The 25,881-nt window shown below is 36.5% G+C and overlaps 1 protein-coding gene across 2 annotated transcripts in view; it reads right to left on the bottom strand.

Annotated features, from left to right (window-relative positions):
• Window positions 1–747: 747 nt before the first annotated feature.
• The window catches only part of si:ch211-86h15.1 (uncharacterized protein LOC558435 homolog), a 30,724-nt gene continuing 5,590 nt past the window's right edge, over window positions 748–25,881 (bottom strand). Inside the window, exons 3-5 of one of the 2 annotated variants that reach the window (XM_053483490.1) lie at window positions 14,404–14,489; window positions 8,479–8,633; window positions 7,493–8,371 (exon numbers count right to left, since the gene is read on the bottom strand). In XM_053483490.1, the coding sequence (XP_053339465.1) occupies window positions 8,013–8,371; window positions 8,479–8,633; window positions 14,404–14,489 (600 nt within the window). In that variant the 3' untranslated portion in view covers window positions 7,493–8,012. Of the gene's footprint in view, window positions 1,176–7,492; window positions 8,372–8,478; window positions 8,634–14,403; window positions 14,490–25,881 lie in introns of those variants that run through there. The other variant, XM_053483491.1, reaches the window with a different exon arrangement.

Below are 25,881 nucleotides of genomic sequence, written 5' to 3' on the forward strand. Positions count from 1 at the left end.
GAGACTGAACAAAAAAAAAAAAAAAGATGTGAAACAGCATAACATACATAAAGACATTTTTACGGTACAGTCCCATGTAGTGTATTAGACAATTTACTTATACCAAATCTCAAAACATCCCACTCCACAGACTATGTTAAACATTGTGAAAACGACTTACAGAACACATCACAAATATATTTATTATATAATAAAGAATATGCATTAGGGACATTAACAGGATGAGGCAAGCTTTCGTCTAGTTGCCTTCATGACGAATGAAATACATAGCTTTACAATACTGAAGTCATGAATTAATTTTTTGGGGGAATATTAAAACACAACACTCTCACTCACTTACTCATTGTCTAAACCGCTTTATCCTGTATTCATGGTCACGGAAAGCCGGGAGCCTATCCCAGGAAACTTAGGGCACGAGGCGGGGTACATCCTGAACAGGGTGCCAATCCATCGCAGGGCACACACTCACACATTCATTCATACACAATGAATTTGGCAATTTGGGAATGCCACTTAGCCTAATCAGCATGTCTTTGGACTGTGGGAGGAAACCGGAGTACCCGGAGGAAACCCACCAAGCACAGGGAGAACAAGCAAACTCCATGCACACAGAGACAGAATTCGAGCCTGGCCGGGAACCGAACCCAGTTCATGCAGGTGCAAGACTACAGTGCTAACCACTACACCACTGTGCCGCCCAAAAAACTATATATATATATATATATATATATATAAAATTTTGGGGGGTTTTTATGTACAAAGACATCTATCAAGTGTCTCTAATTTCCAGCATTTTTACAGTGTAAAATTTACACCGCTTTACGTGTTTGTTCTTCACACTCGGGTCTTTGAAACGTCTCCCACATTTCGGGCACATGAACGGTTTCTCTCCTGTATGAATCCTAATGTGTGTCCGAAGGTGGCCTTTTTGTTTGAATTTGTTGCCACAATAATGGCAAAGGTATGGTCTCTCGCCGGAATGAACCCTCTCATGTATTCTGACATCTGAAATTCGTCTGAAAATCTTTCCACACAGCCGGCACTGATTTTTGTCCAGAGAGCTTAGGTGGCTGTCCTTTGTGGTGCAGGGCTCGTAACTGTTACAATGTATGTGCTTGGTTTTATGCACCAGCTGCCCTCTTTCTTCATCCAGAAGCCTCAAGGCAAACGTAGGGCTATAAGCAGAGACAGTCAATAAACATTAGCTGAACATGGTACAAACATTATTTGATTTAGTACCTTAGTAGTAATTTCTGATCTACAAATAAGTCTGGTCTATTTTCTTTCTGTTAGTAATTTATACTGATATCATTAAAATTGCAGCCTTGAAGCATAAATAATCACTTGAGTGTGAGTGTAAGCTTAGTCGTGGTTCCCTTTTACTGCATATCTTTGTTACTGTACATCAAGGTTATTTGCTAGTCATAGTAAAACAAAAGATTGCTGAAGAAGAGTGTAGTTGGGTTAACCCACATAGGACAAACTACTATTTAGCTTCATAACCTGTAATGCTAATCTGTGTTCCAGTACTTTAGCATGCATTTCAGTTAACAAAAATACACTGTCACTGAAGATATGCCCCTGATAACGCTAGCTGAAACTGCTTCGCAGACTCATCAATATTCAAGCAACATTTCGTTTTAAATATGATCTATTAATAATGTTGGCAAACGAAAACACTTTTGCTTTGCTACCTAAATAATTAAGTGTTATTTTATTTGCTTGCTAATATTATGAAAACATTTAAAACTAATTCATAAATTCAAATGCTTAAAATGAATATACACATATCTAGGAACAGAACTATCTTATCAATTTTTTTTTTAAAATAACAATGTAAGTAAAAGTGTAAAAGAGACAGGAGCAGTGGCGGCGGGTGCAAATGTTTTTTTTGGGGGGGGGGGGGGCACAAACAAAAATAAAATTTTTAATAAACGCCTGTAAATAGCCATTTATCAGGTGATTAAGCATCATTACTACTATGTAGTATAAAATGAACAGAAATGACAGAATTTTCTCTCATATTTAGCTGGCTTCCGCGTCAATCACTATTCAATACATTAACTAACAATCTGCTGACCGTTAATAAGACTCGTTGAAAATGGTCCAATCACATGAGCCCAAATATTTAAAAACAATATAAATTTGCTAAGAACAAAAGTGGTGCACCCCAAGGATGATTAAAAAAAAAGCCAATTAGGGCTCAGCCTCAAATCACATGCTTCTGCATGCCTACATAGACACTTGTTTGTCCAGTGCCCCGCGTACACAAACACAAATGAACGTAATACAGTTTAGATTTTTTTTTTATTGTACATAAATTATATTAAGAAATACAGTGGAATATTGTGACTAAATGACTTTATTTCATTATTAAAATAAAAAATTATGTTAAGCATATGTTATATATGTTATATACACATATGCATATGTTATGTTAAGTAGCATTCTTCTTCTCTGCCTAACTTTAAGGAGGTGGCGCCCCAGCACCCCTTATTGACCCGGCGCCCCTGGACAGAAGTTGTTCTCATGTGTCACTGGAAGCATACATTTCTTCTTACACTGGAGGTACACAGGGGCATAGTCCATGCCAAAATAATAGTAACACCACAAGATTACAGTATTACTGTTAAATTAGTTTTACCTTACAACATTTTGTGCTTGGTAAAATTGTTGCAACATCAGCAGGTAAATTGAACTTGATTCATAGACCTATGTCCAACTCAGTGCTTGTTTTTTGTCTGTCATGTGTGTTGGTGTGTAGCAGAATGTTTCTCCATCTGTACCATAGCCAAAAAGAAACATAGAACATGAGAAACCTTGGCTGTCCTGCGTCCAGTCCTGAGTAGCTGTACTTCAAAATAATATTACTCAAGTGGAAGTATATATGTATATATATATATATATATATATATATTTTTTTTTTTTTTCCCTCAGGTAAGAAGTTGTGTTTTTATATGCTGATGTGTCTGTCTCTTTTGGCAGCTAGAGAAGACACCGCAGTATAAAGCTATTCTTTTGCAAGCGAAACATGCTTTGAATATGATGCCAGGAATGTCGCCTGACTAAATTCAAATTTTATTCGTCACATACAGTACGATATGCAGTAAAATGCTTATACAACCGCCAGTGACCTTAAAAATTTAGAAACAATTAAAAAAAAATAAGAAATAAGAAATAAATAGTTGAAACTATAAGAAAATAGAACAAAAATATAAAAATTTTAAAAAAATATATCAAAGAAAAATATATAAGTAATATAAAAACCTATATGTACAGTACAAAAGACCAAATAGCAGTTTAAGTAAAAATAAAAATAGAAATAAATGGAAATGTTCAGAAAGTGTGCAAATGTTCATGTATGTGCAAGTGTGCAATGTCCATGAGTGTCCGGTACCAGGGTATGTGCAACTGTGTATGAGTGAACAGATGAATAATGTCCATAAGTGTCCATGCCTACATGTGATTATTGTCATTGCGGGTAATTGGTCAAACGGAGTCATGTGATTATTGTTGCTGCGTCTGATTGGTAAAACAGTCATCCGGTAGATCTAACGACGGAATGTGTAGAATAAATAGTAGAAAAGTTACGAGTCGAGTGTAGCCGAATCTAGCGGAGTAAGAGTAGCGTTTCTTCTTCACAAATCTACTCAAGTAAAAGTAAAAGTAAAAAGTATGGTGCAGTAATAAGATAAAAGGGTTTCTAAGCCCCTTAGTCAGGTTGGCCAGGTACCTCTGTGGATCGCCTTTGACCCAATGGATCAGCTTCTGGCTTGGGCAAATGCAACTTCTGGAGAAGGTGATGGTAAATAATGACAAATTATTGCCTTTGGATGGAACATTACGATGCCATGTGGCTCTTCATAATCTGGGTGAAGGTTACCTGCATCAGGAATGAAAGTAACCCCTGTCTAAATTCCCCTAAAATCAAATCCCTTAATTGGGTGTTGTTGGTGACTACCACGCCTATCACTGGTTTTATTTTGCTCAGGGAAATTTGGGATGAGCTGTTGCATCACTGGATTTGTCCCATTCAGTCAGCCCAGATATCTCCAATGTTGTTGCTGAATGCTTTAGCGTATTCTGCGGGTCAGCGTGACGTGTCAAACTTGCTATTTTTGGGAAAAGAAGGAACTGAGCTTCCACACAATAATCAAACCAATCATTCCTGTTCGGTGCAGTAGAGTTACTCAATAGCAACCTGCTGCTACTGTAGGTATGCTTGCTAGCAGACATACTGATTCAGTGTGCCAATCTAAAGTGCAGGCTTTTTCCTGGTGAATGTTCAATAATTGTTGCCTGCTGCTTTGGGCACAAAACAAGTGGAGCAGTCCTGGTGGTTCCATGTTTGAGACTTTTTGCTGCATTAACTGGGTGAATGTGGCAAATGTGAGATTACTCAGTGCTTGTCAACAGAATTTTTCTTTCCATCTGTGAATAGTTTAACTAATTGACTCTTTCAGGAAGGATCATTTGAATTAGGCTCTATAAAGAAACAAAAAGAGGGTGCTGAATGGCCTGGTCATGTTGGGGAACTTTATATAGATGAAAGACAAAGCACATAAATGTTATTTGTCAGCTAGCCAATAGCCTGGTAGACTATGTAGCTACATGTCTGCCACAGGACAGAGGGTATACATTTAGAGTACCAGAAGAGATCACCAGGGTGACTAATAATAGCATTTCAAATTTGCTGAAAACCTCTAAAGTACATGGGGAAGAGAAAGTCTTATTAACAGGAGAACAAAGGGTGCACTTCAACTCCAAGATAGAAGAGACTGAGAGGTAAAGAAATTAGAAGTTTTCTATTTTGGATATTGACAACCTTAAGACCAACTATCAAGACAAACTAATCTTTTTGTGACTTTTGATACACCTGCTGCAGTAGCTGGCAATGAAACACGGAAACATGTTGTGGATTGCGTTTGCAAAATGCAGTGCGTTGTGGTGTAAAACCAGTAGATACTGTATGAAATTAAAACCAATGCAGTTTGATTTGATTGGGTCGCTCCTTCAACCTGATGAGTCTAATAGTTGCCATGATGGTTCGTCTCCAGAAAGAACAAGCATTTGGAATATGCGTACAATGATAAACATGTAAGTTGCTATAATTTGCATAAATGTTTTTTTTTAAAGCTTTTTAATTGTTTTTAGCTAAAATTAATATTTTTTATAGCAGGTTCAACATTAAATTTAAACCTATTATCCATAACATTAACACCACCACCAGGTGAAGTAAATAACATTATTTATAAATTATATACAAATAAACCAGTGACAGGATCATGGAAACCCAAAGCTTATCTATGCCTTTGAAGAGCAAAGGCTAGCCCAACTGGTCTGATCCCACAGAAACGCTGGCTATGATATCAACGTATTAGATCCCTTAATGCATCATAGCTTCCTGTGTATGGGGCTTAGCAGGCAGAGAGTTCAAGGTTGTTGATCTGGCCTCCAAATTCCCCAGATTTCAATCCAGTTAAGCATCCATGGAATGTACTGGATGAACAAGTCTGATCCAAGAGGCCCCACCCTGCAACTGACAGATCTTAAATGATCTGCTGCTAATGTTTCAGTGTCAGAAACCATTGCACAAGTTCAGGGGTCTTGTGGCGTCATGCCTTTAAGGGTGTTTTGGTGGCACAAAGGGAACGGATAACCTAGCTGGTTTAAATGTTATGGCTGATAGGTGTACTGGCCAAGCAGCTACATTTACATTCCTAAAGAATCAGTTTTGACCAAGGCTCACAAACCATGTGACCTCTACACATTTCTTGCAACAAGCTTCAAAATCTTCTTTAGAATTCTTGGGAGTTTTGTTTAAAAGCTACATTCTTTTCATTCTGGACAGCTCTGGGACTGACGAGCCAGTCAAATTAGGTCTTTTGTTTGCCATGTTTGGTAATGCAAAAAGAGGTCTGTACAACCAAGCAACCAAAATGTTTGCACAGGTCTTAAAACAAGAAGAAGCAGAGCACTGAGATCAATGGATTAACAAAACATGCACCCAAATACGTGAGACAGTTGTTCTGCACAGGGGCAGGGTGTAATAGGATTGAGATCCTGGCTGGCTGATTTGGGATATTATTGTTAGGAACTTGGGTTCTGATCTTCCTGATAACTATTTAAGAGTGCTTCAGGGATGTCCTTCTCTTAAAGCCTCCTGAACACAGTTGTTCAGTTCATTTATGCTGTTGTTTAACAGGAGGTACGTGTTAAGTTTTATGTTATTCAAAGGATGAAGCTGAAAGTCTCTTTTGTTGAAAAGATGTGTGTATGTTGGGAAGGTCTCTAGAACTTTTGGCCTCAATCTTTGTGTGTTTCAAAAAAAAAAAAAAAAATTGTAAACTGATTTGCTATAAATTATAATCTTGGGAGCCACGAAGTACTTTAAGTCCTGTTTGCTGCCATTTGATCACTTCACAAGAGACAGCAGCTAAAGGACAAAATGCACTTTCACTGTGAGCCAGCCTCACCTGTCGAAGGGAAAAGGCCCCCTTTCCCACCCGTGATCACCAGCACGTTGGCTATATTGCCTTAGACTCCCGGGTGCAGCCACAGACAAGGAGGGCTGGCCGTGACCGCCAAGAGCCGCATTAAGGAGCCTGCAGGAGCTGCCACTAATGTGGGTACACTCTGCCTCTGGAGCTGCACATGCACATACTTACTTATTTCCTCCCTCTCTCCTTAAAATCCCTTAATTTCCCTATTTATTTAATTTCCCAATAAAACTTTCCTTTCCCCCTCAACAAGACCTCGCCTTGTGTCTGTTGTGCACCCAGAGTCAAAGATCATGCTGTAAGCATGCGATAAAGAATATAGAACAGAAATTAAACCGAAAAACATATCTGACTCTCTATCATGGTGAAAGTTTAATGCAAAATAATCTAAACCGATCATGTTTCCAAAATTCAATAGCCTCCTACACCGTAACATTCCCTATTTAAATGTGGAAAAGCTGGTGCTAGAAACAAGTACTGCAAACACTAAAAATTTTGTTTGAGCAGTTCATCAGACATGGGTATGCAAAGCTAAAGGTATAGTAGGTACAGGCTTAAGGTTATAAAAACTTGACTTGATTTATTCGCAGGGAATTCAAACAGTGGGGTACAGAAAAATCCTGGCAGTGTTGTTAAGAATCTGTTTGTTTAGAGGAAGAAAAAAAGAAAAAGAATCACACTCGCTCACTACAATTCCTAGGATTTTGCACAAGATTAAATGCTGCTGAAATCTATTTCCCCCAAATGCAATTTCATTTGCAGTCATTCAAGTCAGCCCTATTCAAAATTTACCTGTGGTTTTCTTTGTAAATGTTCCATTTACCTCCTGCTGAACATTCTCCTTTAGTAAATAAATTAGACATTAACTCACTTCTAATCACAAAGTTAAACTAGAAGTCACACTGTGCATTTTAAATAGCTAAAACCAAAGGTTAAAAGAAAGGAGGTTAAAATAAATGACAAAACAACATTGTTTACAAATTGTATTTGTGAATAATGTTAGGAATAGTTAAAAAAAATAAAAATAAAAGACAGCAGCTTTACACATATTTGACAATCCAAATTTGTGGTAAATATTGATAAACAGAACAAAAACAGTGCTACAACATCCACAATTTTCATTAGAAACTGAGGAAGACCAAAAAGTTACATTAATGTGAGTTAAATGGATTTGAAATGTACATTATACAATACAAAAAATATTGATTCAAATGGTACAAGGCTAAAAAAATGAATAAATAGGAAATTATTTCAGGACCCATGGAAGGCATATACAGACCATGCTATCACCTTTAAAATTTCTATTACCCTAGCTAGCATTTTTGTAATCATTACTTTTAAAACTATAAACATTGTTTGGAATATATTAAAAGTTTCAAGTGAGGCTAAAAAATCTTTTAAAAAATACTAGATTATGTGTTTCTATAATCACAGAAAGAGAGGCAATGCAAAAGGGAAAAAGTCCAAAAAACAAACAAACAAAAAACTCACCCCTCTGAATCATTTATATTTTCAAGTAGGATGGCTCAGTTCAGCATTTTCCAGATGAGCCCTAACATGCCTGTTGCATGCACTTCGATCACTGAACCTCTTCCCACAGGAAAGACAGCTGTAAGGCTTTTCTCCTGTATGAATCCTAATATGTACGCTAAGATGACTAGATTGCCTGAAGTTTTTATCACAGTAGGGACAGTGATATGGTCTCTCTCCTGAATGAACTCTTAGGTGCACTTTCAAAAGTCCTCGAGAGCTGAAACTTCTCCCGCACACGACACACAGATAAGCTTCAGGATCACTTTGGTAAACTGCAGAAGGTTTGTGGACGGGTTGAACATTCCTCTCGTTCATGCTCCCTGTGCTTATACGTAACTCTAAAATCAGCACAAGGTAAAAGAAACAATCAATTTACATGTAATAATTTATGCCAATAATTATATATATATATTATATACACACATAAGAAATCATATCAGCTTACGTCTTTGCATGCATTGTTCTTCCTCCAACATCAATACTTCTGGGACTTTTTCCTTTTTCTTACATGTCCTTTGATTTTCTATCCTTGGCTCCATTTTTCTTTCTCTTCCAACTTTTGGTAGTTTGCCAATTCCACGAGCTCTTATCATAGAATATCTAAAATTGAAGTTGAGCGAAACATAGTACAAAGAATTGGACATTTACTGACAAGTAACACACACTGTTTGAACAGACATTTTTACCCCTTTAACTTCCACTCTTTTGATATTTACAAGCCCTGTATGGTTTGCTCTGCTTTCCAGTTCTAATTACGTTAGACTTAATTTATACATCAAAAATTTAACTCCCCCCACCCCCTTTCTCTTCCTTCAAGGACTGAAACATTAATGACTGTGTACAACCACATCGTCAGGATCACTTTAATTCAAGCACTAATCTGACTTCCTTATTGCAAGTAACCTCCTAATGGCATTACTTTTTTACTTTTGTTTTTAGTGGTGAAATATTTCTCCCCACTTTTCCGGGACCCCAATTCCCAAAAAGTTGGAAATTGTTTTAAAAACTTTTTATAGGATGTTGCAGCCACCAAATAAAAAATATAAGTGCATATTTTTTGACAAACAATTAAATTGGGAGAGGGCCAATTTAGGACTAGCAGTGTAATTAGAAATTACAGGACGATTAAACAGGTGAAGCAATTATATGATGGTATACAATTAGTTAGTTAGGTAGATGGGTGTAGTACTTCTTGTGCAAGGCTCACCAATTTGCCAACAGATTCACCTGCAATTTATCAATAAAAAATTAAAGAAAAACACACTTCTGATCCCTCAGAAAGTGAAACCCCTCTGTCGTGGATTTCATATCATCGGCTTGGGAACACTTTGGTAAACCTTTATCCGCAAACACCGTTTTTCACTGCATTAACAAATACTGTCCAGATGTCTCAAAGGCTTCTCCGTCTCATCTGAGATGGGGAGAGGCACACCGGAGCCATGTTTTGTGGTCTTGGAAGTCAACAATTTTTGGAAACAGCTTTATTCTAAATTAGTGAGGAAAAGGACTATTCAAACAGTATAAAGCCAGCATCAGTCCTGTTATGGGAGTATGCCAGTGCCTATGGCATGGGTAAATTGCACATCTGTGAGTGCACCATGAATGCAGAAAAAAATTCTTTTTGGAGCAACATATGCTGCCATTCAAACACCATCTTTTTCAGAGTCATTCCTGCATTTTACAGCAAGATTATGCTAAAGGGCATTCTGCTTAAATTACACATGAATAGCTGGCTAAACAGAATATGGGTGCTGTAAAGGCAATAAAGGACTCATACAATTGGGCAGCTGAAGACCTGGTTAATGGAAGAAAGGGGGGAACTTATGCTAGCTAAATTTGAACAACTGGTGTCTTCAGTGTCAAAATGCTTAAATAGTGAGGTTAAACATTGGTAAACTGTCAACTGTCCCAATTTTTTATAGGATGTTGCAGCCACCAGATTTAAAATACAAGTGCATATTATTTAACAAACAATTAAATTTACACAATAATAAGGTCTTGTAGAGTTTTCATTAAAGTACAAGGTGAAAGAGACTTTACAGATGACTCCTTTTGGTTTTATTGCCAATTTCCATACTGTCCAAACTTTTTTTGAATTGGGATTGTAAATTATCACTCATAAAATTTATCACCCCACACAAGGTATTGGTTTGTTGCCTCAGGTTTATGATCTGCTTTGAGGGTAATAAAATAGCAAGGTTTTTAATAGTCCATCACCAATCAGCCATAACATTAACAACATTAACAGGTGAATTAACCAACATTGACTATCAATGATTTGCCAGTAACCTGGCAACAGAATCATGGGCACCCAAGGCTCAGCTATGTTGTAGCACAAATTGGTGAAAAAATTAAATGCTGAAATTACTGATCAGGACTCCAAATTCACCAGATCTCAATATGACTGAGCATCCATTGAATGTGCTGGACAAACAAGTCTGATCCATGAATGACCCCACCTTGCAGCTTACAGCAAGGGATCTTCTTTTAGCGTTCTGGTCCCAGATACAACCACAAACCTTCAGAGGTCTTGGGGAGTTATGCCTTGGGGGGTCCAATATCAGGCTTAATGATTTGCAATTTAATGGTATGGCTAAAAGGTGTATAATAAAAAGCAAACAAACAATATACACATACAGAAAATTGGTTTATTAGAAGAAAAATCCATAAACGGTTCATTAAATCGCAATATAAAGCCTAATGTTAAATGCAAACAAACATTTCACACAAGCATTACATGTACATTTGTATTTGTGCAAGAGTGCATGTTCCTGTGTATCTGCACGTGTTCGTGTATTAAATCTGTTTTTCTCCTTTTGATGAAGCAGGTTCTAATTTCCTGTTTAGTGTGAAACCACAGGAAGCAGTTGCTGGTTGATGTAAAATGAAGTTGGATTTCACATTTCTGGCACTACTCGTACGTTGCATTTCCCTTTCTTTCCGACCATAATTATTAAGTGGCAGGTGCTGTCCAGGCGCACATCAAAAACTGGAATGGGTGCAGTGGGTCATTTTTTTCTTCTTCTTTTGTACGCACCAATAATTGTGTAACTGGGACAACTTTTTTTTTTACTTTAAAGTGCTTCCACTTTTGCAGAGGCATTCGGCGATGCATAACTAGAAGGTATACAGCTTAAATAATTCTTCCTTTTTCAGGCCTGTGGTGTCCCAATCTCTTCTACAGAGCAGCCAAGCAGTCACAATATGACCATTATAGCACATTATTGTCTATCAACTTAATAAATCAGACATGCTAGTCAGAATGGTCAAACTATTGAGCTGCATCAAGCTAAGGAAATTTCTGAATTTACTGGAATTCGGTTAAGAACTATATGACACATTATTAAAACCTTGATTACAGTGGTGAAACATTAGCTTCATTGAAGAAATTAGGTTAAAAAAAGAGACTACACATGCTTTCATTGTAAGTAAATAAATCTACAATAGAAACCCATGTTAAAAAGTGAAAAGAAGAGCATTTTTCACTCACACAATGTGACTCAGCAGTGTGGCCATAATAAAATCACCTGTTAGTAAGGCTAATCATTAAAAAAAGGCTTTAAGATGCTAGGAAGAATAAAGATAGGACTTATATATAGGTAGGAGCATCATTTGGTATCATGTGGCCTGATGAGTCCAGACTGACCTTATTCCAAAGATCGGTAAGCAGACAATATGCACCCATTATGCATATTCCCTACTGTACATGGTTCAGTTGGTCAGGACTCGGCTCAGCAACGTTATGAGGCAATAAAATGAAATCAGCCGATAACCTGAATGTAAAGAATGACCACATTATCCCATCAACTGAATTTCTTTTGCTTTTCCTGATGTCATGGGCATACTGCAGGACTTAAATTTTGAATAAGGGGTTCTTTTAAGCATAAAAATATTCTCACCCTTCAATTGGCGATTATATGGCACATCATAACCAAAGGCAAAGGTGGTCAACCAGAATCTTGTTGTGATATGTTTTACCAGGCAGTGTAGTATAGCATGTGAACTATAAACTGAACATAGCTTGAACCCCTCAGAATCAAGTTCTAAATTTGTTCCAGCCACAGCTCAAAGAGAATCTAACATGTATGTGTACATTTCTAGCCACAAGTCTTTGAACCTTTATGGTTGACTATTTTTTCTCACTAGAAGTTTGATACCAAATTAAATATCTTAACAGCATGAGCTCAGAAAGCTTTTGGAAATGTGATCTGGCCACTGGATTGAAAACTAAGCTAGGCAGGATATTCTAGTTTGAAAAAGTTTAGTGAAAGCTTTGTTAAAAGATTCTGACAAGTCTGGATTTCTAAAATATCTCTGAAGCTTATGTTATGGCATTTTTTAAAGCAAATATCACTAATGCATAGACAACAATTCATCCTCAAATCTAAAGGCAAGGAAATGATTGCTAGCTCATCAAGATAAATATCGTTAAAATATTTAATACTTTGTAAATCATCATGAACACAACTGTTCACATTTTTACATTTAAAAAGTTTAATGTTCATGAATTTATAGAACTGAAGGCTTAGAATGACTCTTTCAGCAAGAAGTGGAAAAAAATAATTTATTTATATTGCTTGAAGTACTGCAGGGCATCTCCTCCTCATAGACTGCCTATTGCGGACAGTCTGAGCACTGATGGAGGGATTGTGTGTTCCTGGTGTGACTCTGGCAGTTGTTGTGGCCATCCTGTAACTGTCACGCAGGTGTGATATTCGGATGTACCGATACTGTGCAGGTGTTGTTACATGTGGTCTTCCACTGCGAGGATGATCAGCTGTCCTTCCTGTCTCCCTGTAGCGCTGTCTTAGGCGTCTCACAGTGCGGACATGGCAATTTATTGCCCTAGGAACATCAGCAGTCCTCATGCCCCCCTGTAGCATGCCTAATGCACGTTTACGCAGATGAGCAGGGACCCTGGGCATCTTTCTTTGGGTGTTTTTCACAGTCGGTAGACAAGTCTCTCTAGTCTCTAGTGTCCTGCGTTTTTAGAACCGTGACCTTAAATGCCTACTTTCTGTAAGCTGTTAAGGTCTTAACGACCATTCCACAGGTGCATGTTAATTAATTGATTGTGGTTAATTGAACATGCATGGAAAACATTGTTTAAACCCTTTACAATGAAGATCTGTAAAGTTATTTGGATTTTTACAACATTATTGTTAAAAAGGGATGTTTATTTTTTATTGAGTATATATATATATATATTATAGAAGAAGAAGAAGTCCAACCAGTTAACAACAGATAAACAATTAATTGTACCCAAATTCAAATTCACTAGCTAACTTTAATATAATATTTGTTCAAAAGAATAAGAATCAGAATGAGGTCATGTTCCAAAATCATTCAAATATAAAAAGCTATTTTGCATTTTTGCTTAAATAAAGACATCTTTTACCAGTGAGAGGGAATTTCCAGATGTTGTACAATTCAGCATTTCAACTCAAATCTTACACAAAATTTGCCAGAATTCTAATGAGCGAGTCTTCCATTAAAATAAATAAATAAATAAAAGCATGTACCCCACTCTTTATCATAAGCATAACTTTTGACAAGAGTCCTTATTAAATTTGAAAATGTCAGTATTTAGCTATTAAAAGAAAAGAAAAGTAATCAAGAAAAGAAGGAAACAGGAAAAGTCCCCTAAAGGGTATAATGAATGTTATTTAAAGTTGCCTACATTTTCCTTGCAAAAGTTTTAATACAGCTAAGCTTAAGAGTAATTTAGGTTACTGATAACATTCCACAGGTAAGGCTATCAAAATGTATGTATTTTACAGGTACAGGTAAATCATAAAGGACATCTACAAAATCGACAATTTTTTTTTGTCTTCTGACCATGTAAGAGGAAGAAATTGCTGATCTGGAGAGCTTCTAACACCAGCTCATTAAGGTGGGAAATTTCTCCATATTTCTGTCTTCTAAACTAGTGTAAAGTATATACAATAAAAATGGTACATTTAGTAGTTACAGTTGAAATGACAATGTGGGTCAAAATAATCACAACAACAAGATCAAATTACAAAGTACATGGTCAGGATCCTTGGAAAAGACCAAGAGTTATGGCTTGGTTCTCCATGTAAAATATTAATTAGACTTTGTGGGCTCGCTGTAGTATGAAGTGCTAGCTTATGTATTATAATTTATAGTATGTAGAGATAGCTTAGTTCGAATTCTTTTGATTGACCAGGCAGATACATTAATCATTTAGCTTACTAATAACAGGTAAAGCTATATAAATTATTTTTTTGTAAACTTTCTTCACATGCTATCAGAAAAATATCCACCACTTTCTTTCCCCTAATATGCAAGTCAAATGTAAATGAGTGGACAGTTAAAGGGTTTAAAATATGAAATGCATAAAACTTACCTTTCTCTCCTTTGATGTTCTTTATCTTGCTCAAAATTGGTGCACATTTTAGCATGACCAGGGTTCATTCTGCTTGTTAATGGAAGCTGCAAGGAGAGAAAAGTTACAAAATTATTTGTATTCTAACTCCATGCTATGATAACATTGCAAAAGCTGGAAAATAATAATTGATCAAATCAATCTTCTCGGTCAGAAGAAGCCACCTTAAAAACCAGATTTACAATTTGTAGAACGGCGTATGCAGTGGTATTTCATGACAAAATTCTGCCAAAAGTGTAACTGCATATAGTTTCAGAAAAACTAATAGAGGTAAGTACACAAAAAATAGAAGTGATAAGAGCATTTGAGCATTTTAACAATGTCTAGTTTCATTCTTGAAAGGTTATTTTAAACATAAATAGTAGAACGACAGATTGCATACGATAGATGTACAGTAGGGCCGCATGATATGTAAAAAATTTATATCACAATATATTTCTTAATTTTGGTCGATACGATATAATTCCGATATCGATATGGACAATATTAAAAAGCCTTAGAAAAAAACTGCCGAGAACACACACAATGGATGTCTGCAAACTGAATTTGCAAAGTCTATAATACCTCCAGGCTCCTCCTATTAAAATTATATACTTTTTTTTAAATAAAAACAGTACAAAAAAAATAAGGGTCACTTTTTATTTGTATTTAGCCTTTACAAACAAGAAATGTAAAATAAACTATCAAATAAATAAAACTCTCAGACTCGGCTTATTAACAATAATATATTTCCATATAAACTAGAACAGGCTGATTATTCATATAAATTGAAGCAACAAACAAACTGCTTCAGCCAGGATAAAGAAACAACAGTAATAAAACAAATAAAGAGTGAGCAACAAAAACACATTGCTCTGGTCAGAACATTGTTAAATGTTGATGACACCCTATGCCAGGCTCTAGAGGTGGCTAGGAGGGGGCATATACTTTTCCATGGCACTGCACAGCTTTTTCTTATTTTCGTGTAACTTTCAGCTCCACCTTTTCTTCTTTCTTTTTTTCATTCATTTATATTATTATTAATTTGCTTAAAGAAATTCGCTGCATCGAGAAAGGATCAATATCTCTCCCTCCATAAATTGTGTCTAATTAATATTGAGGGAGGGTAATACATTCGCATGCGTGGTAACAAACACACTGTTAGCTTTTCTGCTTTATTTTTAATGTTGCTCGCGACAGCGTAACAGCCCATTAATTTATGCTCGTGTAATGATGAGAAGGACAAACTAGTCGATGCCCGTTTTTTTATTTCCAAATAATGATTTTTTTAAATCCAACTAAAAACTACTGAAAACAAAACAAAACTCAGGCTCTATATCCCAGTTTACATCTCGCATTCGCGTTCACACACAGCAGACCTAATTACCCACAATGCATCTCCTGCACTGGACTACACTCCCGTAAATCAACCTTTTCCCCCCTTGCAACAACACGCTTTGTCTGCGGCGCCCGTGCGATGAGACAGGGGTAGCTGTAGATCGGAGTAATGGGCGTGTCGAAAGGTTGGGGCGTGCCGAAAGCTCTTCATGATTGGTTGCACAAGTTGCCTGTTTAAAGGCTAATATTAAACGCTATTGTTCTGTCTAATGCGTTTAAGTAATGCAGCCAACATAATCCTTTATATTAAAATTCCACTCTTTTCCTGTAAAATATTCCTTTCTAAACATTCTACTGCGTTGCCACGGGTTACTGACGTCATCCTCGTGAGTCATGGTCGTGGCTAAAAGGGATATATACTGTAGCTCCGACCGGAATATAACAATGAAATGAATTGTTATACCTATTGGATCATTTTTTCACGTCTAAAACTAATCCTTTCTGTAATACAAAAAGTTTAACTGTTGTATAGTAAGAGGAAAAAAAATGTTAGATTGATGTGCGCATGCCCAATAGAGCTCGAGCTGTACAGTATTTCTTTTTCAAGCGAATTACAATTATTTAAAAGAATATAGTACCATAAGCTGTTCATAAAAAATTTAATATTTTTGGAATACTATAAACTTTGTATTGGTTAAACAAGACCAAAAAAGTTACAGAATTAGTCATTTAGAATGTTTTGAACTGACAGTTGTTTTTCTGTAGTTTTACTAAAAGTGCCTTAAAACTAAAAACATTCTTGTTTATACTGTTTTGAATTGCTCTTTATAATATCACTTTAATCAACTAAATGAAGCAGACTTGCACTATTCTTATTGCACTGTTCTTCTGTTTCTTCTGCACTGTTTTTCACCATATCAGCCTTCTGTGTTGTAAACTGTTCCTTTTTGCAGAACAGTAACTCAATTATCTTACCTCTGTTGTTCTCCAAGTTTGTGTTAAAGTTTTTTTTTTTTTTTTTAGGTTTATTTAAGTTTTTTCAGTGTTATTTGTAACAAGGGTTAAGAGAAAAGTAATTTTAATTCTCTGTATGTATGCACTGTACATGTAACAGAACTGACAATAACGTTGACTTTGACATTTCCTGATAAGGATAAATATGGTTCATAAAAAAACACAATAAGGAAGAGGAGGAGTACAGTTTAGTAACCTTTGAAGTGGCACTTATTCAGTAAACAGACACAATTTTAGCCAATAAAACATTTTATTTAGAGGCAGAGCTGCTCCGTTTAAGAGTGTACTCCACCCAACCTGTACACTCAATCTGCTCATTCATTCATTTATGCTGTAGTAGCAGTCCATGGAACAGAATCCTTCAAACTAAGTGACAAATAAAGACTTAACTTAACTCTCGGTCAGAATAAAATGACGAGGCCTAAAAACAACTGTAGCGCAAAACGGACACAAACTGCCAACCCTTACTTCGAGGGAAAACCTGTCCATGTTTTATCTCACAGTAATGTGTGTCTGTTGACAACAATTAAACAAACAATTAAATGACAAAAATAAAGAAAACAATATATTTATATATGAGTAACCACATCAAGCCTTACCGCCGCCATGTTCTTCCACGCTAAAATAAAAGGTACTTACATATAAATAGGATTACCGCTGATTGGCCAACGTAGAAGCTCCTTTACTAATGAGAAAGCTTTCGACATGCCCTCTACCCTTCGGCACGCCCCGACCTTTCGGCACGCCTATTGCTCCAGCCTGTAGTTATCCCTACTTGCGTGCGATCGACACACTCATCCATACGAGTGGGAAAGAGATGCAATATTATGGTTTCCTTCTTTTTTTATATATTTGCGTACTGACTAAGCAGGCCCACCGGGAAAACTCCCGGTACTGCAGATGGCCAGTCCGTCACTGTATATATATATATATATATATATATATTCAAATGTATATAGAAATATCAAAAAAGTGTTTAAAAATTTCTATCGCAACATATATTGATATCAAATTATTGTCCAGCCCTAATGTACAGTATACGGATCAGAATCACTTGGCCACCAGTTACAACTTATTAAAATACTTTAATTAAAATTGGTTTAATGCAATGCACAAGTTAAAATTTACATTTAAACATTTAGGCTATGTTCAGCTAGAGCTCAGTTTCTGGCATATCACTTTTGATCATAACATTCATGGCAATTTTCTGAATCTCACACACACAAGCACACGCATTCAAGTCGTGTGTGTCTGTGTGTTTTAAATCTAGGACATGGTGCTTAGTCTGATCACACACGTAAAACCTGTCTAATTGGATTCAAGCTCTCTCTCTCTGTGTGCGTGCGTGCGTGGTTTTTAAATCTAGGACATGGCGCCCAGTCTAATCGCACACATGGAATCTGAATTTGTCTAACTGGATTCAAGCCATGTGTGTAGTTTTTAAATCCAGGACACAGTGCTCAGTTTCAAGTTTTACACGTTACTTTTCACACTCATCAAAAAAAACCAAAAAAAAAAACCTGCGAGACAGGATTGTGTAAAGACACAGACCTGCAGCATTTAAAGCACCTGGGAGCATGGTAGCCTTCATCATTCATCATTCAACATTCATTATTAAGATAAGAGAGCCTTACAGAAAGACAGCCATCACTGCAGCACACGACTGATCAGGCCTATATAGTAGAGTGGCCAAAGAGAAACCATTCCTCACTAGTGACAGCCTGTTGGGAGTCTCAGACCATGGAAAACTAAATCCTCTGGTTTGACGACACAAAGATTGAACTATTTGGAATAAGGAATTGAGGTACTGTGCAACATGCTATTAAAACCATCCCAATAGGAAAACACGGTGTGTACGGGCATGTTATTCCACAAATTCTGACACGTATCTTTCTTATTGAACTGAATTACTCACAACGTTGACGTCCATGAATTTTTTGCTTCTTCATTTATTTTTTAACGTCAAACATTCAACACTTCTTACAGTTTTCTTGCATAAATCCACTATGGTTAAAACAACTTATTTGCTGTACCTAATAATTTTTTTTTGATCAGAGTCTTTGATTACGGTCAACAGCTTGTGTTCTCCACAACTTCCATATCTTAACAATTTCTACCGTGTGTAATAGACATGCAACTGCGCAATTATGGAATGACGTCACAGAACAACTTACAATTAACATAAATAAATGCTTAACTCATAAACTTTAAATAACTCAACAACAAAATGGTAAAAAATTAAAAAGCTTTAGCTTAGAAACCAAAAATGAATTAAATGGATTTTTTTTTAAGATCGATACAACCTGAAAAATAAAAATACAATCAATACAACTTCAGTTCATTTTCTGTAATAAAATAAAAGATCCAACAGCACAAGTCTTTGCAAAGATTTGCTCTGGAGATCAAGTGATGTTATCCTCCTGTCGTATAGCTCATAGTCTCAGAAGAGGCCTAGTTAATCTGTGACAATCCAGAGCCCAGGCCAGGGAGCAGACAGACAGGCTAAACAAACCATCTTCTAGCTGCATAGAGTCGTCACTCAGGGTTCACCTTATTGAGACTAAGCAAAAATATAGAAAGACTCAAAGTCTGTTTTAGTAATTTAATGAACATAGATACCACAAACTCAGATCACACTGAATGTGCAGACGGCACCTCTGATCTGATGCTAGGACTGTTAAATATTAGATCTCTCGCATCTAAGGTAGCTATTGTTAATGAAATTATCATGGATCAGGAGTTTGATATACTCTGTTTAACAGAAACCTGGATTAAACAAGACAAGTATGTAGCTTGAAATTAAGCTAGTCCTCCTGTATACAGCTACATACACGAGCCTCGGCTAACTGGTAGAGGAGGAGGCGCAGTTATTTACAATGATGATCTAACTATCGTACAAAAACACGGAAACAAATTTTATGCATTTAAAGTTCTCCATAGTAACAAACCTAGTAATTTCTGTAGACAAAACATTAATTGATGAAGATTTTAATATTCATTTTGAGAATCCAGAAGACCCTCTGAGAACAGCATTTATGTCCATACAGGACTAAGTAGGAGTAAATCAGTGTATAGTATGACCCAGTCATAAAGCTAGTCACACTTTAGATTTAATAATATTCTTCGGATTAAGTACAAGAAATTTATTCACAATTCCACTGTCTGCCTCCAGCTGTCCAATTACAGGCAAACCTCCCCTTTATCTATAAGATTCTGGAAAAGATAGTAGCGGAGCAGCTATGCTCATATATACATAGGAATGGCATACATGAACTGTATCAGTCAGGATTTAAGCCTCATCACAGTACAGAGACAGCACTCATTAAAGTAGTAAATGACCTCCTATTGGCATCTGATCAGGGTTGTGTAACTATGCTTGTATTACTCGACCTTAGTGCAGCTTTTGACACCATTGATCACGCTATTCTTCTTCACAGATTAGAAAATGTAGTAGGAATTAAGGGAACAGCCCTCTCCTGGCTCAGATCCTATTTGACTGATTGTTAACAGTATGTAGATTTAAATGGTGATGATTTTACATGTTCTCTAGTGGAGTTTAGTGTTCCACAGGGTTCAGTTTTAGGCCCACTGCTTTATTCCCTTTACATGCTTTCTTTGGGCAACATAATCTGTAAGCATGGTATTAGTTTTCATTGTTATGCTGACGACACACAATTATATGTCTCAGCAAAACCAGATAAGAAAAAACAGCTTACTAAAGTTGAGCAATGTGTGCAGGACATAAGAAATGGGATGCTAATTAACTTCCTTCTGCTTAATTCTAATAAGACAGAAGTTCTAGTCATGGGGCCGCATACAGCCAGAAGTAAGATTTTAGATCACACTGTAACTTTAGAAGACCTCTCTGTTTTTCAAGTGCAGCAGTAAAAGACCTCTGTGTGATTAAAGATTTCAGCCTTTAATTTGAAGCTCATGTAGATAATATCACGAGAATAGCATTCTTTCACCTCAGAAATATTGCCAAGATAAGAAATGTATTGTTGCTAAACGATGCAAAAAAACTAGTTCATGCTTTTATCACCTCTAGGTTGGACTATTGTAATGCCTTACTGTCTGGTTGTTCAACTAGGTGCATAAACAAGCTTCAGCTAGTCCAAAATGCAGCAGCGAGAGTCCTCACTAGAACCAGAAAATACGAGCACATCACACCTATCTTATCTTCAGTTCTTTAAAATAATACTTTTGACAAATAAAGCATTAAATGGTCTTGCGCCACAGTATCTGAGTAAACTGCTAGTGTCTTACGATCCGCCACGCCTACTTCAATCAAAAGGTGCAGGCTGCTTGTCAGTGCCACGTATAATGAAAACTACATAAGGGGGCAGAGCTTTTTCTTACAAAGCCTTAAAGTTATGGAATGGCCTTTCAAATAGTGTTCGGGACTCAGACACAGTCTTAGTGTTTAAGTCCAGGCTAAAAACCTATTATTTAATCAAGCATTTTTGTAAATATATTTGCCGTAGGTAAAGGAGCAGATCTGGGGGACTCATGGACGTAGAATATTATGGTAAACTGGTATATTTAGATGCTGTCTTCCCCACTCTTATTAATCACTCAGGTTTGTTGACCGTGAGGTGATTGTTTTGTTTACATCTCAGGGAGCCCTCATGTCTTTGTTTCCTTCTGGCTCTCCCTTTTAGTTATGCTGTTATAGTTAGTCCTGCCGGAGTCTCTGCTTGCACTCTACACTAAATATACATTTACATTGTGTGACTGTGAACTGTTATCTCTCCTCTTCTGCTCTCTCCTGTTCTCTACCCCTCCCTTTCTCTCTTTCCCTCTCTCTGTCGAGCTACACATGTCGTTCCTGAGCTGCCAGTGATCCATATTCCCTCTGGACCTGTCTGACTCATCCTGGTGCCCCGCTTCTGGTTGGATGCCCAGTGTGTCTCTTAGGGATGCGTCCGGTGTCTGGGGACGGTTTCACTCTACCATGAAGACGGTTCTGGCCTCGACTGATGTTGACAGCTGTTTCTCTAAGAACTTGACTTCGATAGTTCATAACTGGAACTTCCTACAAGTCTTCCTCAGCCTCCACTAACTACCTGGACTCCATATTAACATTAATTAACATCAACGGTGGCTGAACTGCCTGCCACCTAACACACAGTATGAATGCAGATCAGTTCATGCTCTCTGTTTCACCCAAATGAGGATGGGTTCCCTGTTGAGTCCGGTTCCTCTCAAGGTTTCTTTCTATTATCATCTCAGGGAGTTTTACCTTGCCACTGTTGCTCAAACTTAAATATGGATTGTGTAAATCTGCTTTGCAAAAATGACAAATGTTAAAAGCGCTATACAAATAAAACTGAATTGAATTATAAATTAGATTAATGCTAGGAAAACAAAAATAAACTTGATCATAGTTTATTATTGCAGCAAATATTTACTATAATTGTCTTTTTAACTACGACTTCTATTATAGATTCTATTCTAATTAGAACTACTGTATTTTTTTTTAGGGTGTGACAAATTTTCTCTTGAAAATGTGTTGTAAACCCATGAGGAATATTTCCTATTTACTACTAAAAAACTTAAATTGATTTTAAATATATTTAAAGAAAAAAAATAATAATAAAGCAAGTGGAAAATAATTATTTTGTTTCAGACTATGAGGAATCAATTTAAGTTCCTGTCAAAAGAAAAACGTTTTGATTTACAATGGAAAAACCTTAATACACAGAAAACAGCCTGAGACAGTTCAGTTAATGATTTTTTTATTTTTATTTTTTACAAAAGCTAATAAACAATTAGAGGCAATTAGTTTAAGAGTCCAAAACATAAGGATTTTTTTAATGATAATATTAATTTAATAAAAGCAAGCATACTGTATACACAAATCAACTATAACAAAACCCAAAGCATTAAGCCTAATATTGGGTAGGTTTCCTTTGTTCCACAAAAACATCTTTGACCCCTTGAGGCATGACTCCACAATACCTCACTGCTTTGGTGCCTGGCAGGATGTTAGCAACACTTCCTTTGGGTGCTGTGGGTTCACCCAAAGCATCTGTTGCTAACATCATGGGCCCTCCATGGATCAGACTTGTTTGTCCAGCACATTCCATGGATGCTCAGTCGGATTGAAATCTGGGGAATTTGCAGACCGGATTAACAACCTTGAGCTCTTTGCCTGCTGAGCAAGCTGTGTTGCACTGAGTGTTCTGCTACTTTTTTATCATAACCAGCATTAACTTTTTCAGCAATTTAAATTAAATTCTCTTTTCTGTAGGAACGGAACAAATGGGCTAGCTTTGGTCCCCACAGGCATAAATTAGCCATGTGTGCCCATGCTCCCGTCACCAATTTATGAGTATGTAATTAATAATGGTTATTCAGTTCACCTAGCCGTGGTGTTCGCTTTATGGCTGATTTGTGTACAAGTCAGTTTACTTTTCCATGGCCAGAGGTGGGAAGTAACAGTATATTTACTTTGTTACTGTACTTAAGCTCATATTTCACATATTGTAATTTACTTACTGTATGTGCACTTAGCTTAATATGTCACTTTTACTCAAAAGAACAGCAAATATTTGTACTTTTACTTAACTACATTCCTACATATCATTGCACTACCTAACAACAAAACTGTGTAGTATTGAACTGGGAAGTTCGCCACCTGCTAAGTATTATGCATAAATGCCTGGCTTGCTTTTCTTTTAAGACATGCCTAAACGCAAAAGATGGTTGAAATCAGAAGCATACAGAGGGACAGACAGAAAAAAAGAAAGAGAGAGAGGGAGGAAGAGAGAGTGTGTGTGAGAGAGAAAACTCCAGAAATATCTTAACATAAACATGTATAAAGTGTATATTGAGAAGGCCATGCAACATTCTTTATAAATCCCAGCTTAGCTTCCATTGGCTCCCTCCAGTCAGCTGACTATAATGATCAGCATAAGTAAGGTATTTTTGTTTGTCCGCCAATGGTGGGAAATGCACTAGCCAAGAAACTCAATGAAAAAGCCTACTGTGAGCTGATATAAGCCCTGTTATTTTCATACTTAAGTAAATTCAAAGGCTATTACTCCTGTACTTTTACTCTAGTACATAAGTAAGTGGAGGATTTCCTTGATTCCAACTTGGACTAATAATACTGCCCTGGGGAATCTCTACTTTTGCTCAAGTGCATAATTTTTGTACTTCGCCCACCTCTGGCAACGCTCAGAACTTCTGGCCCACCTTCCAGTTCATTAATTTTTTTTTTTTGCACAACTGATTTAAATTTAATATAGTCCACCGAGAAAAAAAACACAACCAGAGATGAAAATTCTCATCTGTATAAGGAAAGAGCACTTCCAATGAAATAAATTATAATTTTTAATAATAATTAAAAAACAAATTTTGATTTCAATGAAACTGGATTTTAAGGAATATCACATTTCTATGTAAAAGCAACTACAAATGATTGATAAATTAACTTGCACATATCCAGCTTTAGAAATGTGCCATTTTTCCTCCTACCATCGCTGTACAAATTGACTTAAGTCTCTTTTAAAAATAAAAAAAAATAAATTACATACATTAATACTGCAAAGCAGTAATCATTTTGACCAGAATTATGGAATGTTAAACTGCAGACATGTAATTTTAACTCTGCCAAATATGGGCTGCTTAACTTATAGAAGCCCGAGGTTGCTGTTCCCCTTTGTCATCCTTCCAATAAACTTGGGAGTGTGAATATGGGAATTCCTTACTATTCAGCCACAAAACCATTAGTGAGGATGTCCGGTAAGGAAGGTGTCAGATGAAGCCATATTTTTTCTTTCTCTGTAAATTCAGGACGCAGCCTTTTGTTGCGCTTTTTATTTCTTTCTATCTGCCTCAGTCATTCAAATTTAGAGATTTATTCTTTTCAAGGTAGCTAAAAGAATGGTGTACAATATTGTATATATAAGTACGATGTGAATTCCCAATCCATACTGCTTACATATGGAAACAACTTTACAAAACCAGCCATTTAAAAGCCTCTATGGTATAATATTATGATACTATTACAGTGGTTTTTAAAAAAAAATGGTTATACATTTACTCCTACTTGAAATAGATTTGTTTCACAAAATCAAGTTTAGCAGTTTGTTGCCTCAAGGCTACATTGTACTATAATGGATTTGAAAAAAAAATAATTGAAAAAAAAAAACTGTGTAGAAAAATATTACAAAAAAAACACATTTACTTTGTTTTAAATCCATTACAAATCTTATAGTTTATGAAGAAAAAGTTTCATATTTAGTGGTTGTCCTCAGGCAATATAGCACTATTACGAAACAAGGACAGCAGCGTAAACCGTTAACATTATCATGACTGCTGTTTGGACCTCAAGAACTTAAAATATTACAGGCATGCAAATTAACACATGCGAGCTTGCAACATTTGCACACGCCTGCACAAGCTTACAAATACATACTTGTCCTGAATAATGCTATTTACTGTTTAAGATAGCTGATGAAACAGTTGCTCTGGTGACCGTAACTAAAATAATGACCTTTTTAAATGTTGTAAACAGAAAAACATCTTGGAGCACATCTCACACAACACATTGAACCTTGAAACACAAGGGATACAGCTGGAGATAACCACAGTGGGTTCCATTCCTGTCAACAAAGAATAGGAATCCAAAGACACAGTAGGCAAGGTCAATATTTTATTTTCTGTGACATGCAGATGGCGAGGTCAGAATTTAAACAATAATACGATTCCAGACCTATTTCTTTTTAAAGGGAAATTACTGGGGATATAAATTAGACCAATTGGCCCACATGGATGATCAATCAGCCATAACATTAAAATAAAAAAAATAAAAAAAACATTAAGCACAAAATTGCACTTGTGCTACCAAAACAGCTCTGCCCATTAAGGCATGAATCTTCAAGACCTCTGAAGGCGTGCTGTGCTATTTGGCACCAGCACATTAGCAGTAGATCCTTTAAGTATCAAGATAGGGATAGAATGAGATCTGGGGAATTTGAAGGGCTGATCAACAACCTTGAACTCTTTGTCTGCTAAGCCCCACAAACCACAAGTTTGCTTTTTCAGCAATTGCCACTACATTAGCATTTTTTTTTAATAGGACCACCAGACTGACTAGCC

The sequence above is a fragment of the Clarias gariepinus genome, chromosome 23, assembly GCF_024256425.1.
Source record: "Clarias gariepinus isolate MV-2021 ecotype Netherlands chromosome 23, CGAR_prim_01v2, whole genome shotgun sequence".
Taxonomy (NCBI): Eukaryota; Metazoa; Chordata; class Actinopteri; order Siluriformes; family Clariidae; genus Clarias; species Clarias gariepinus.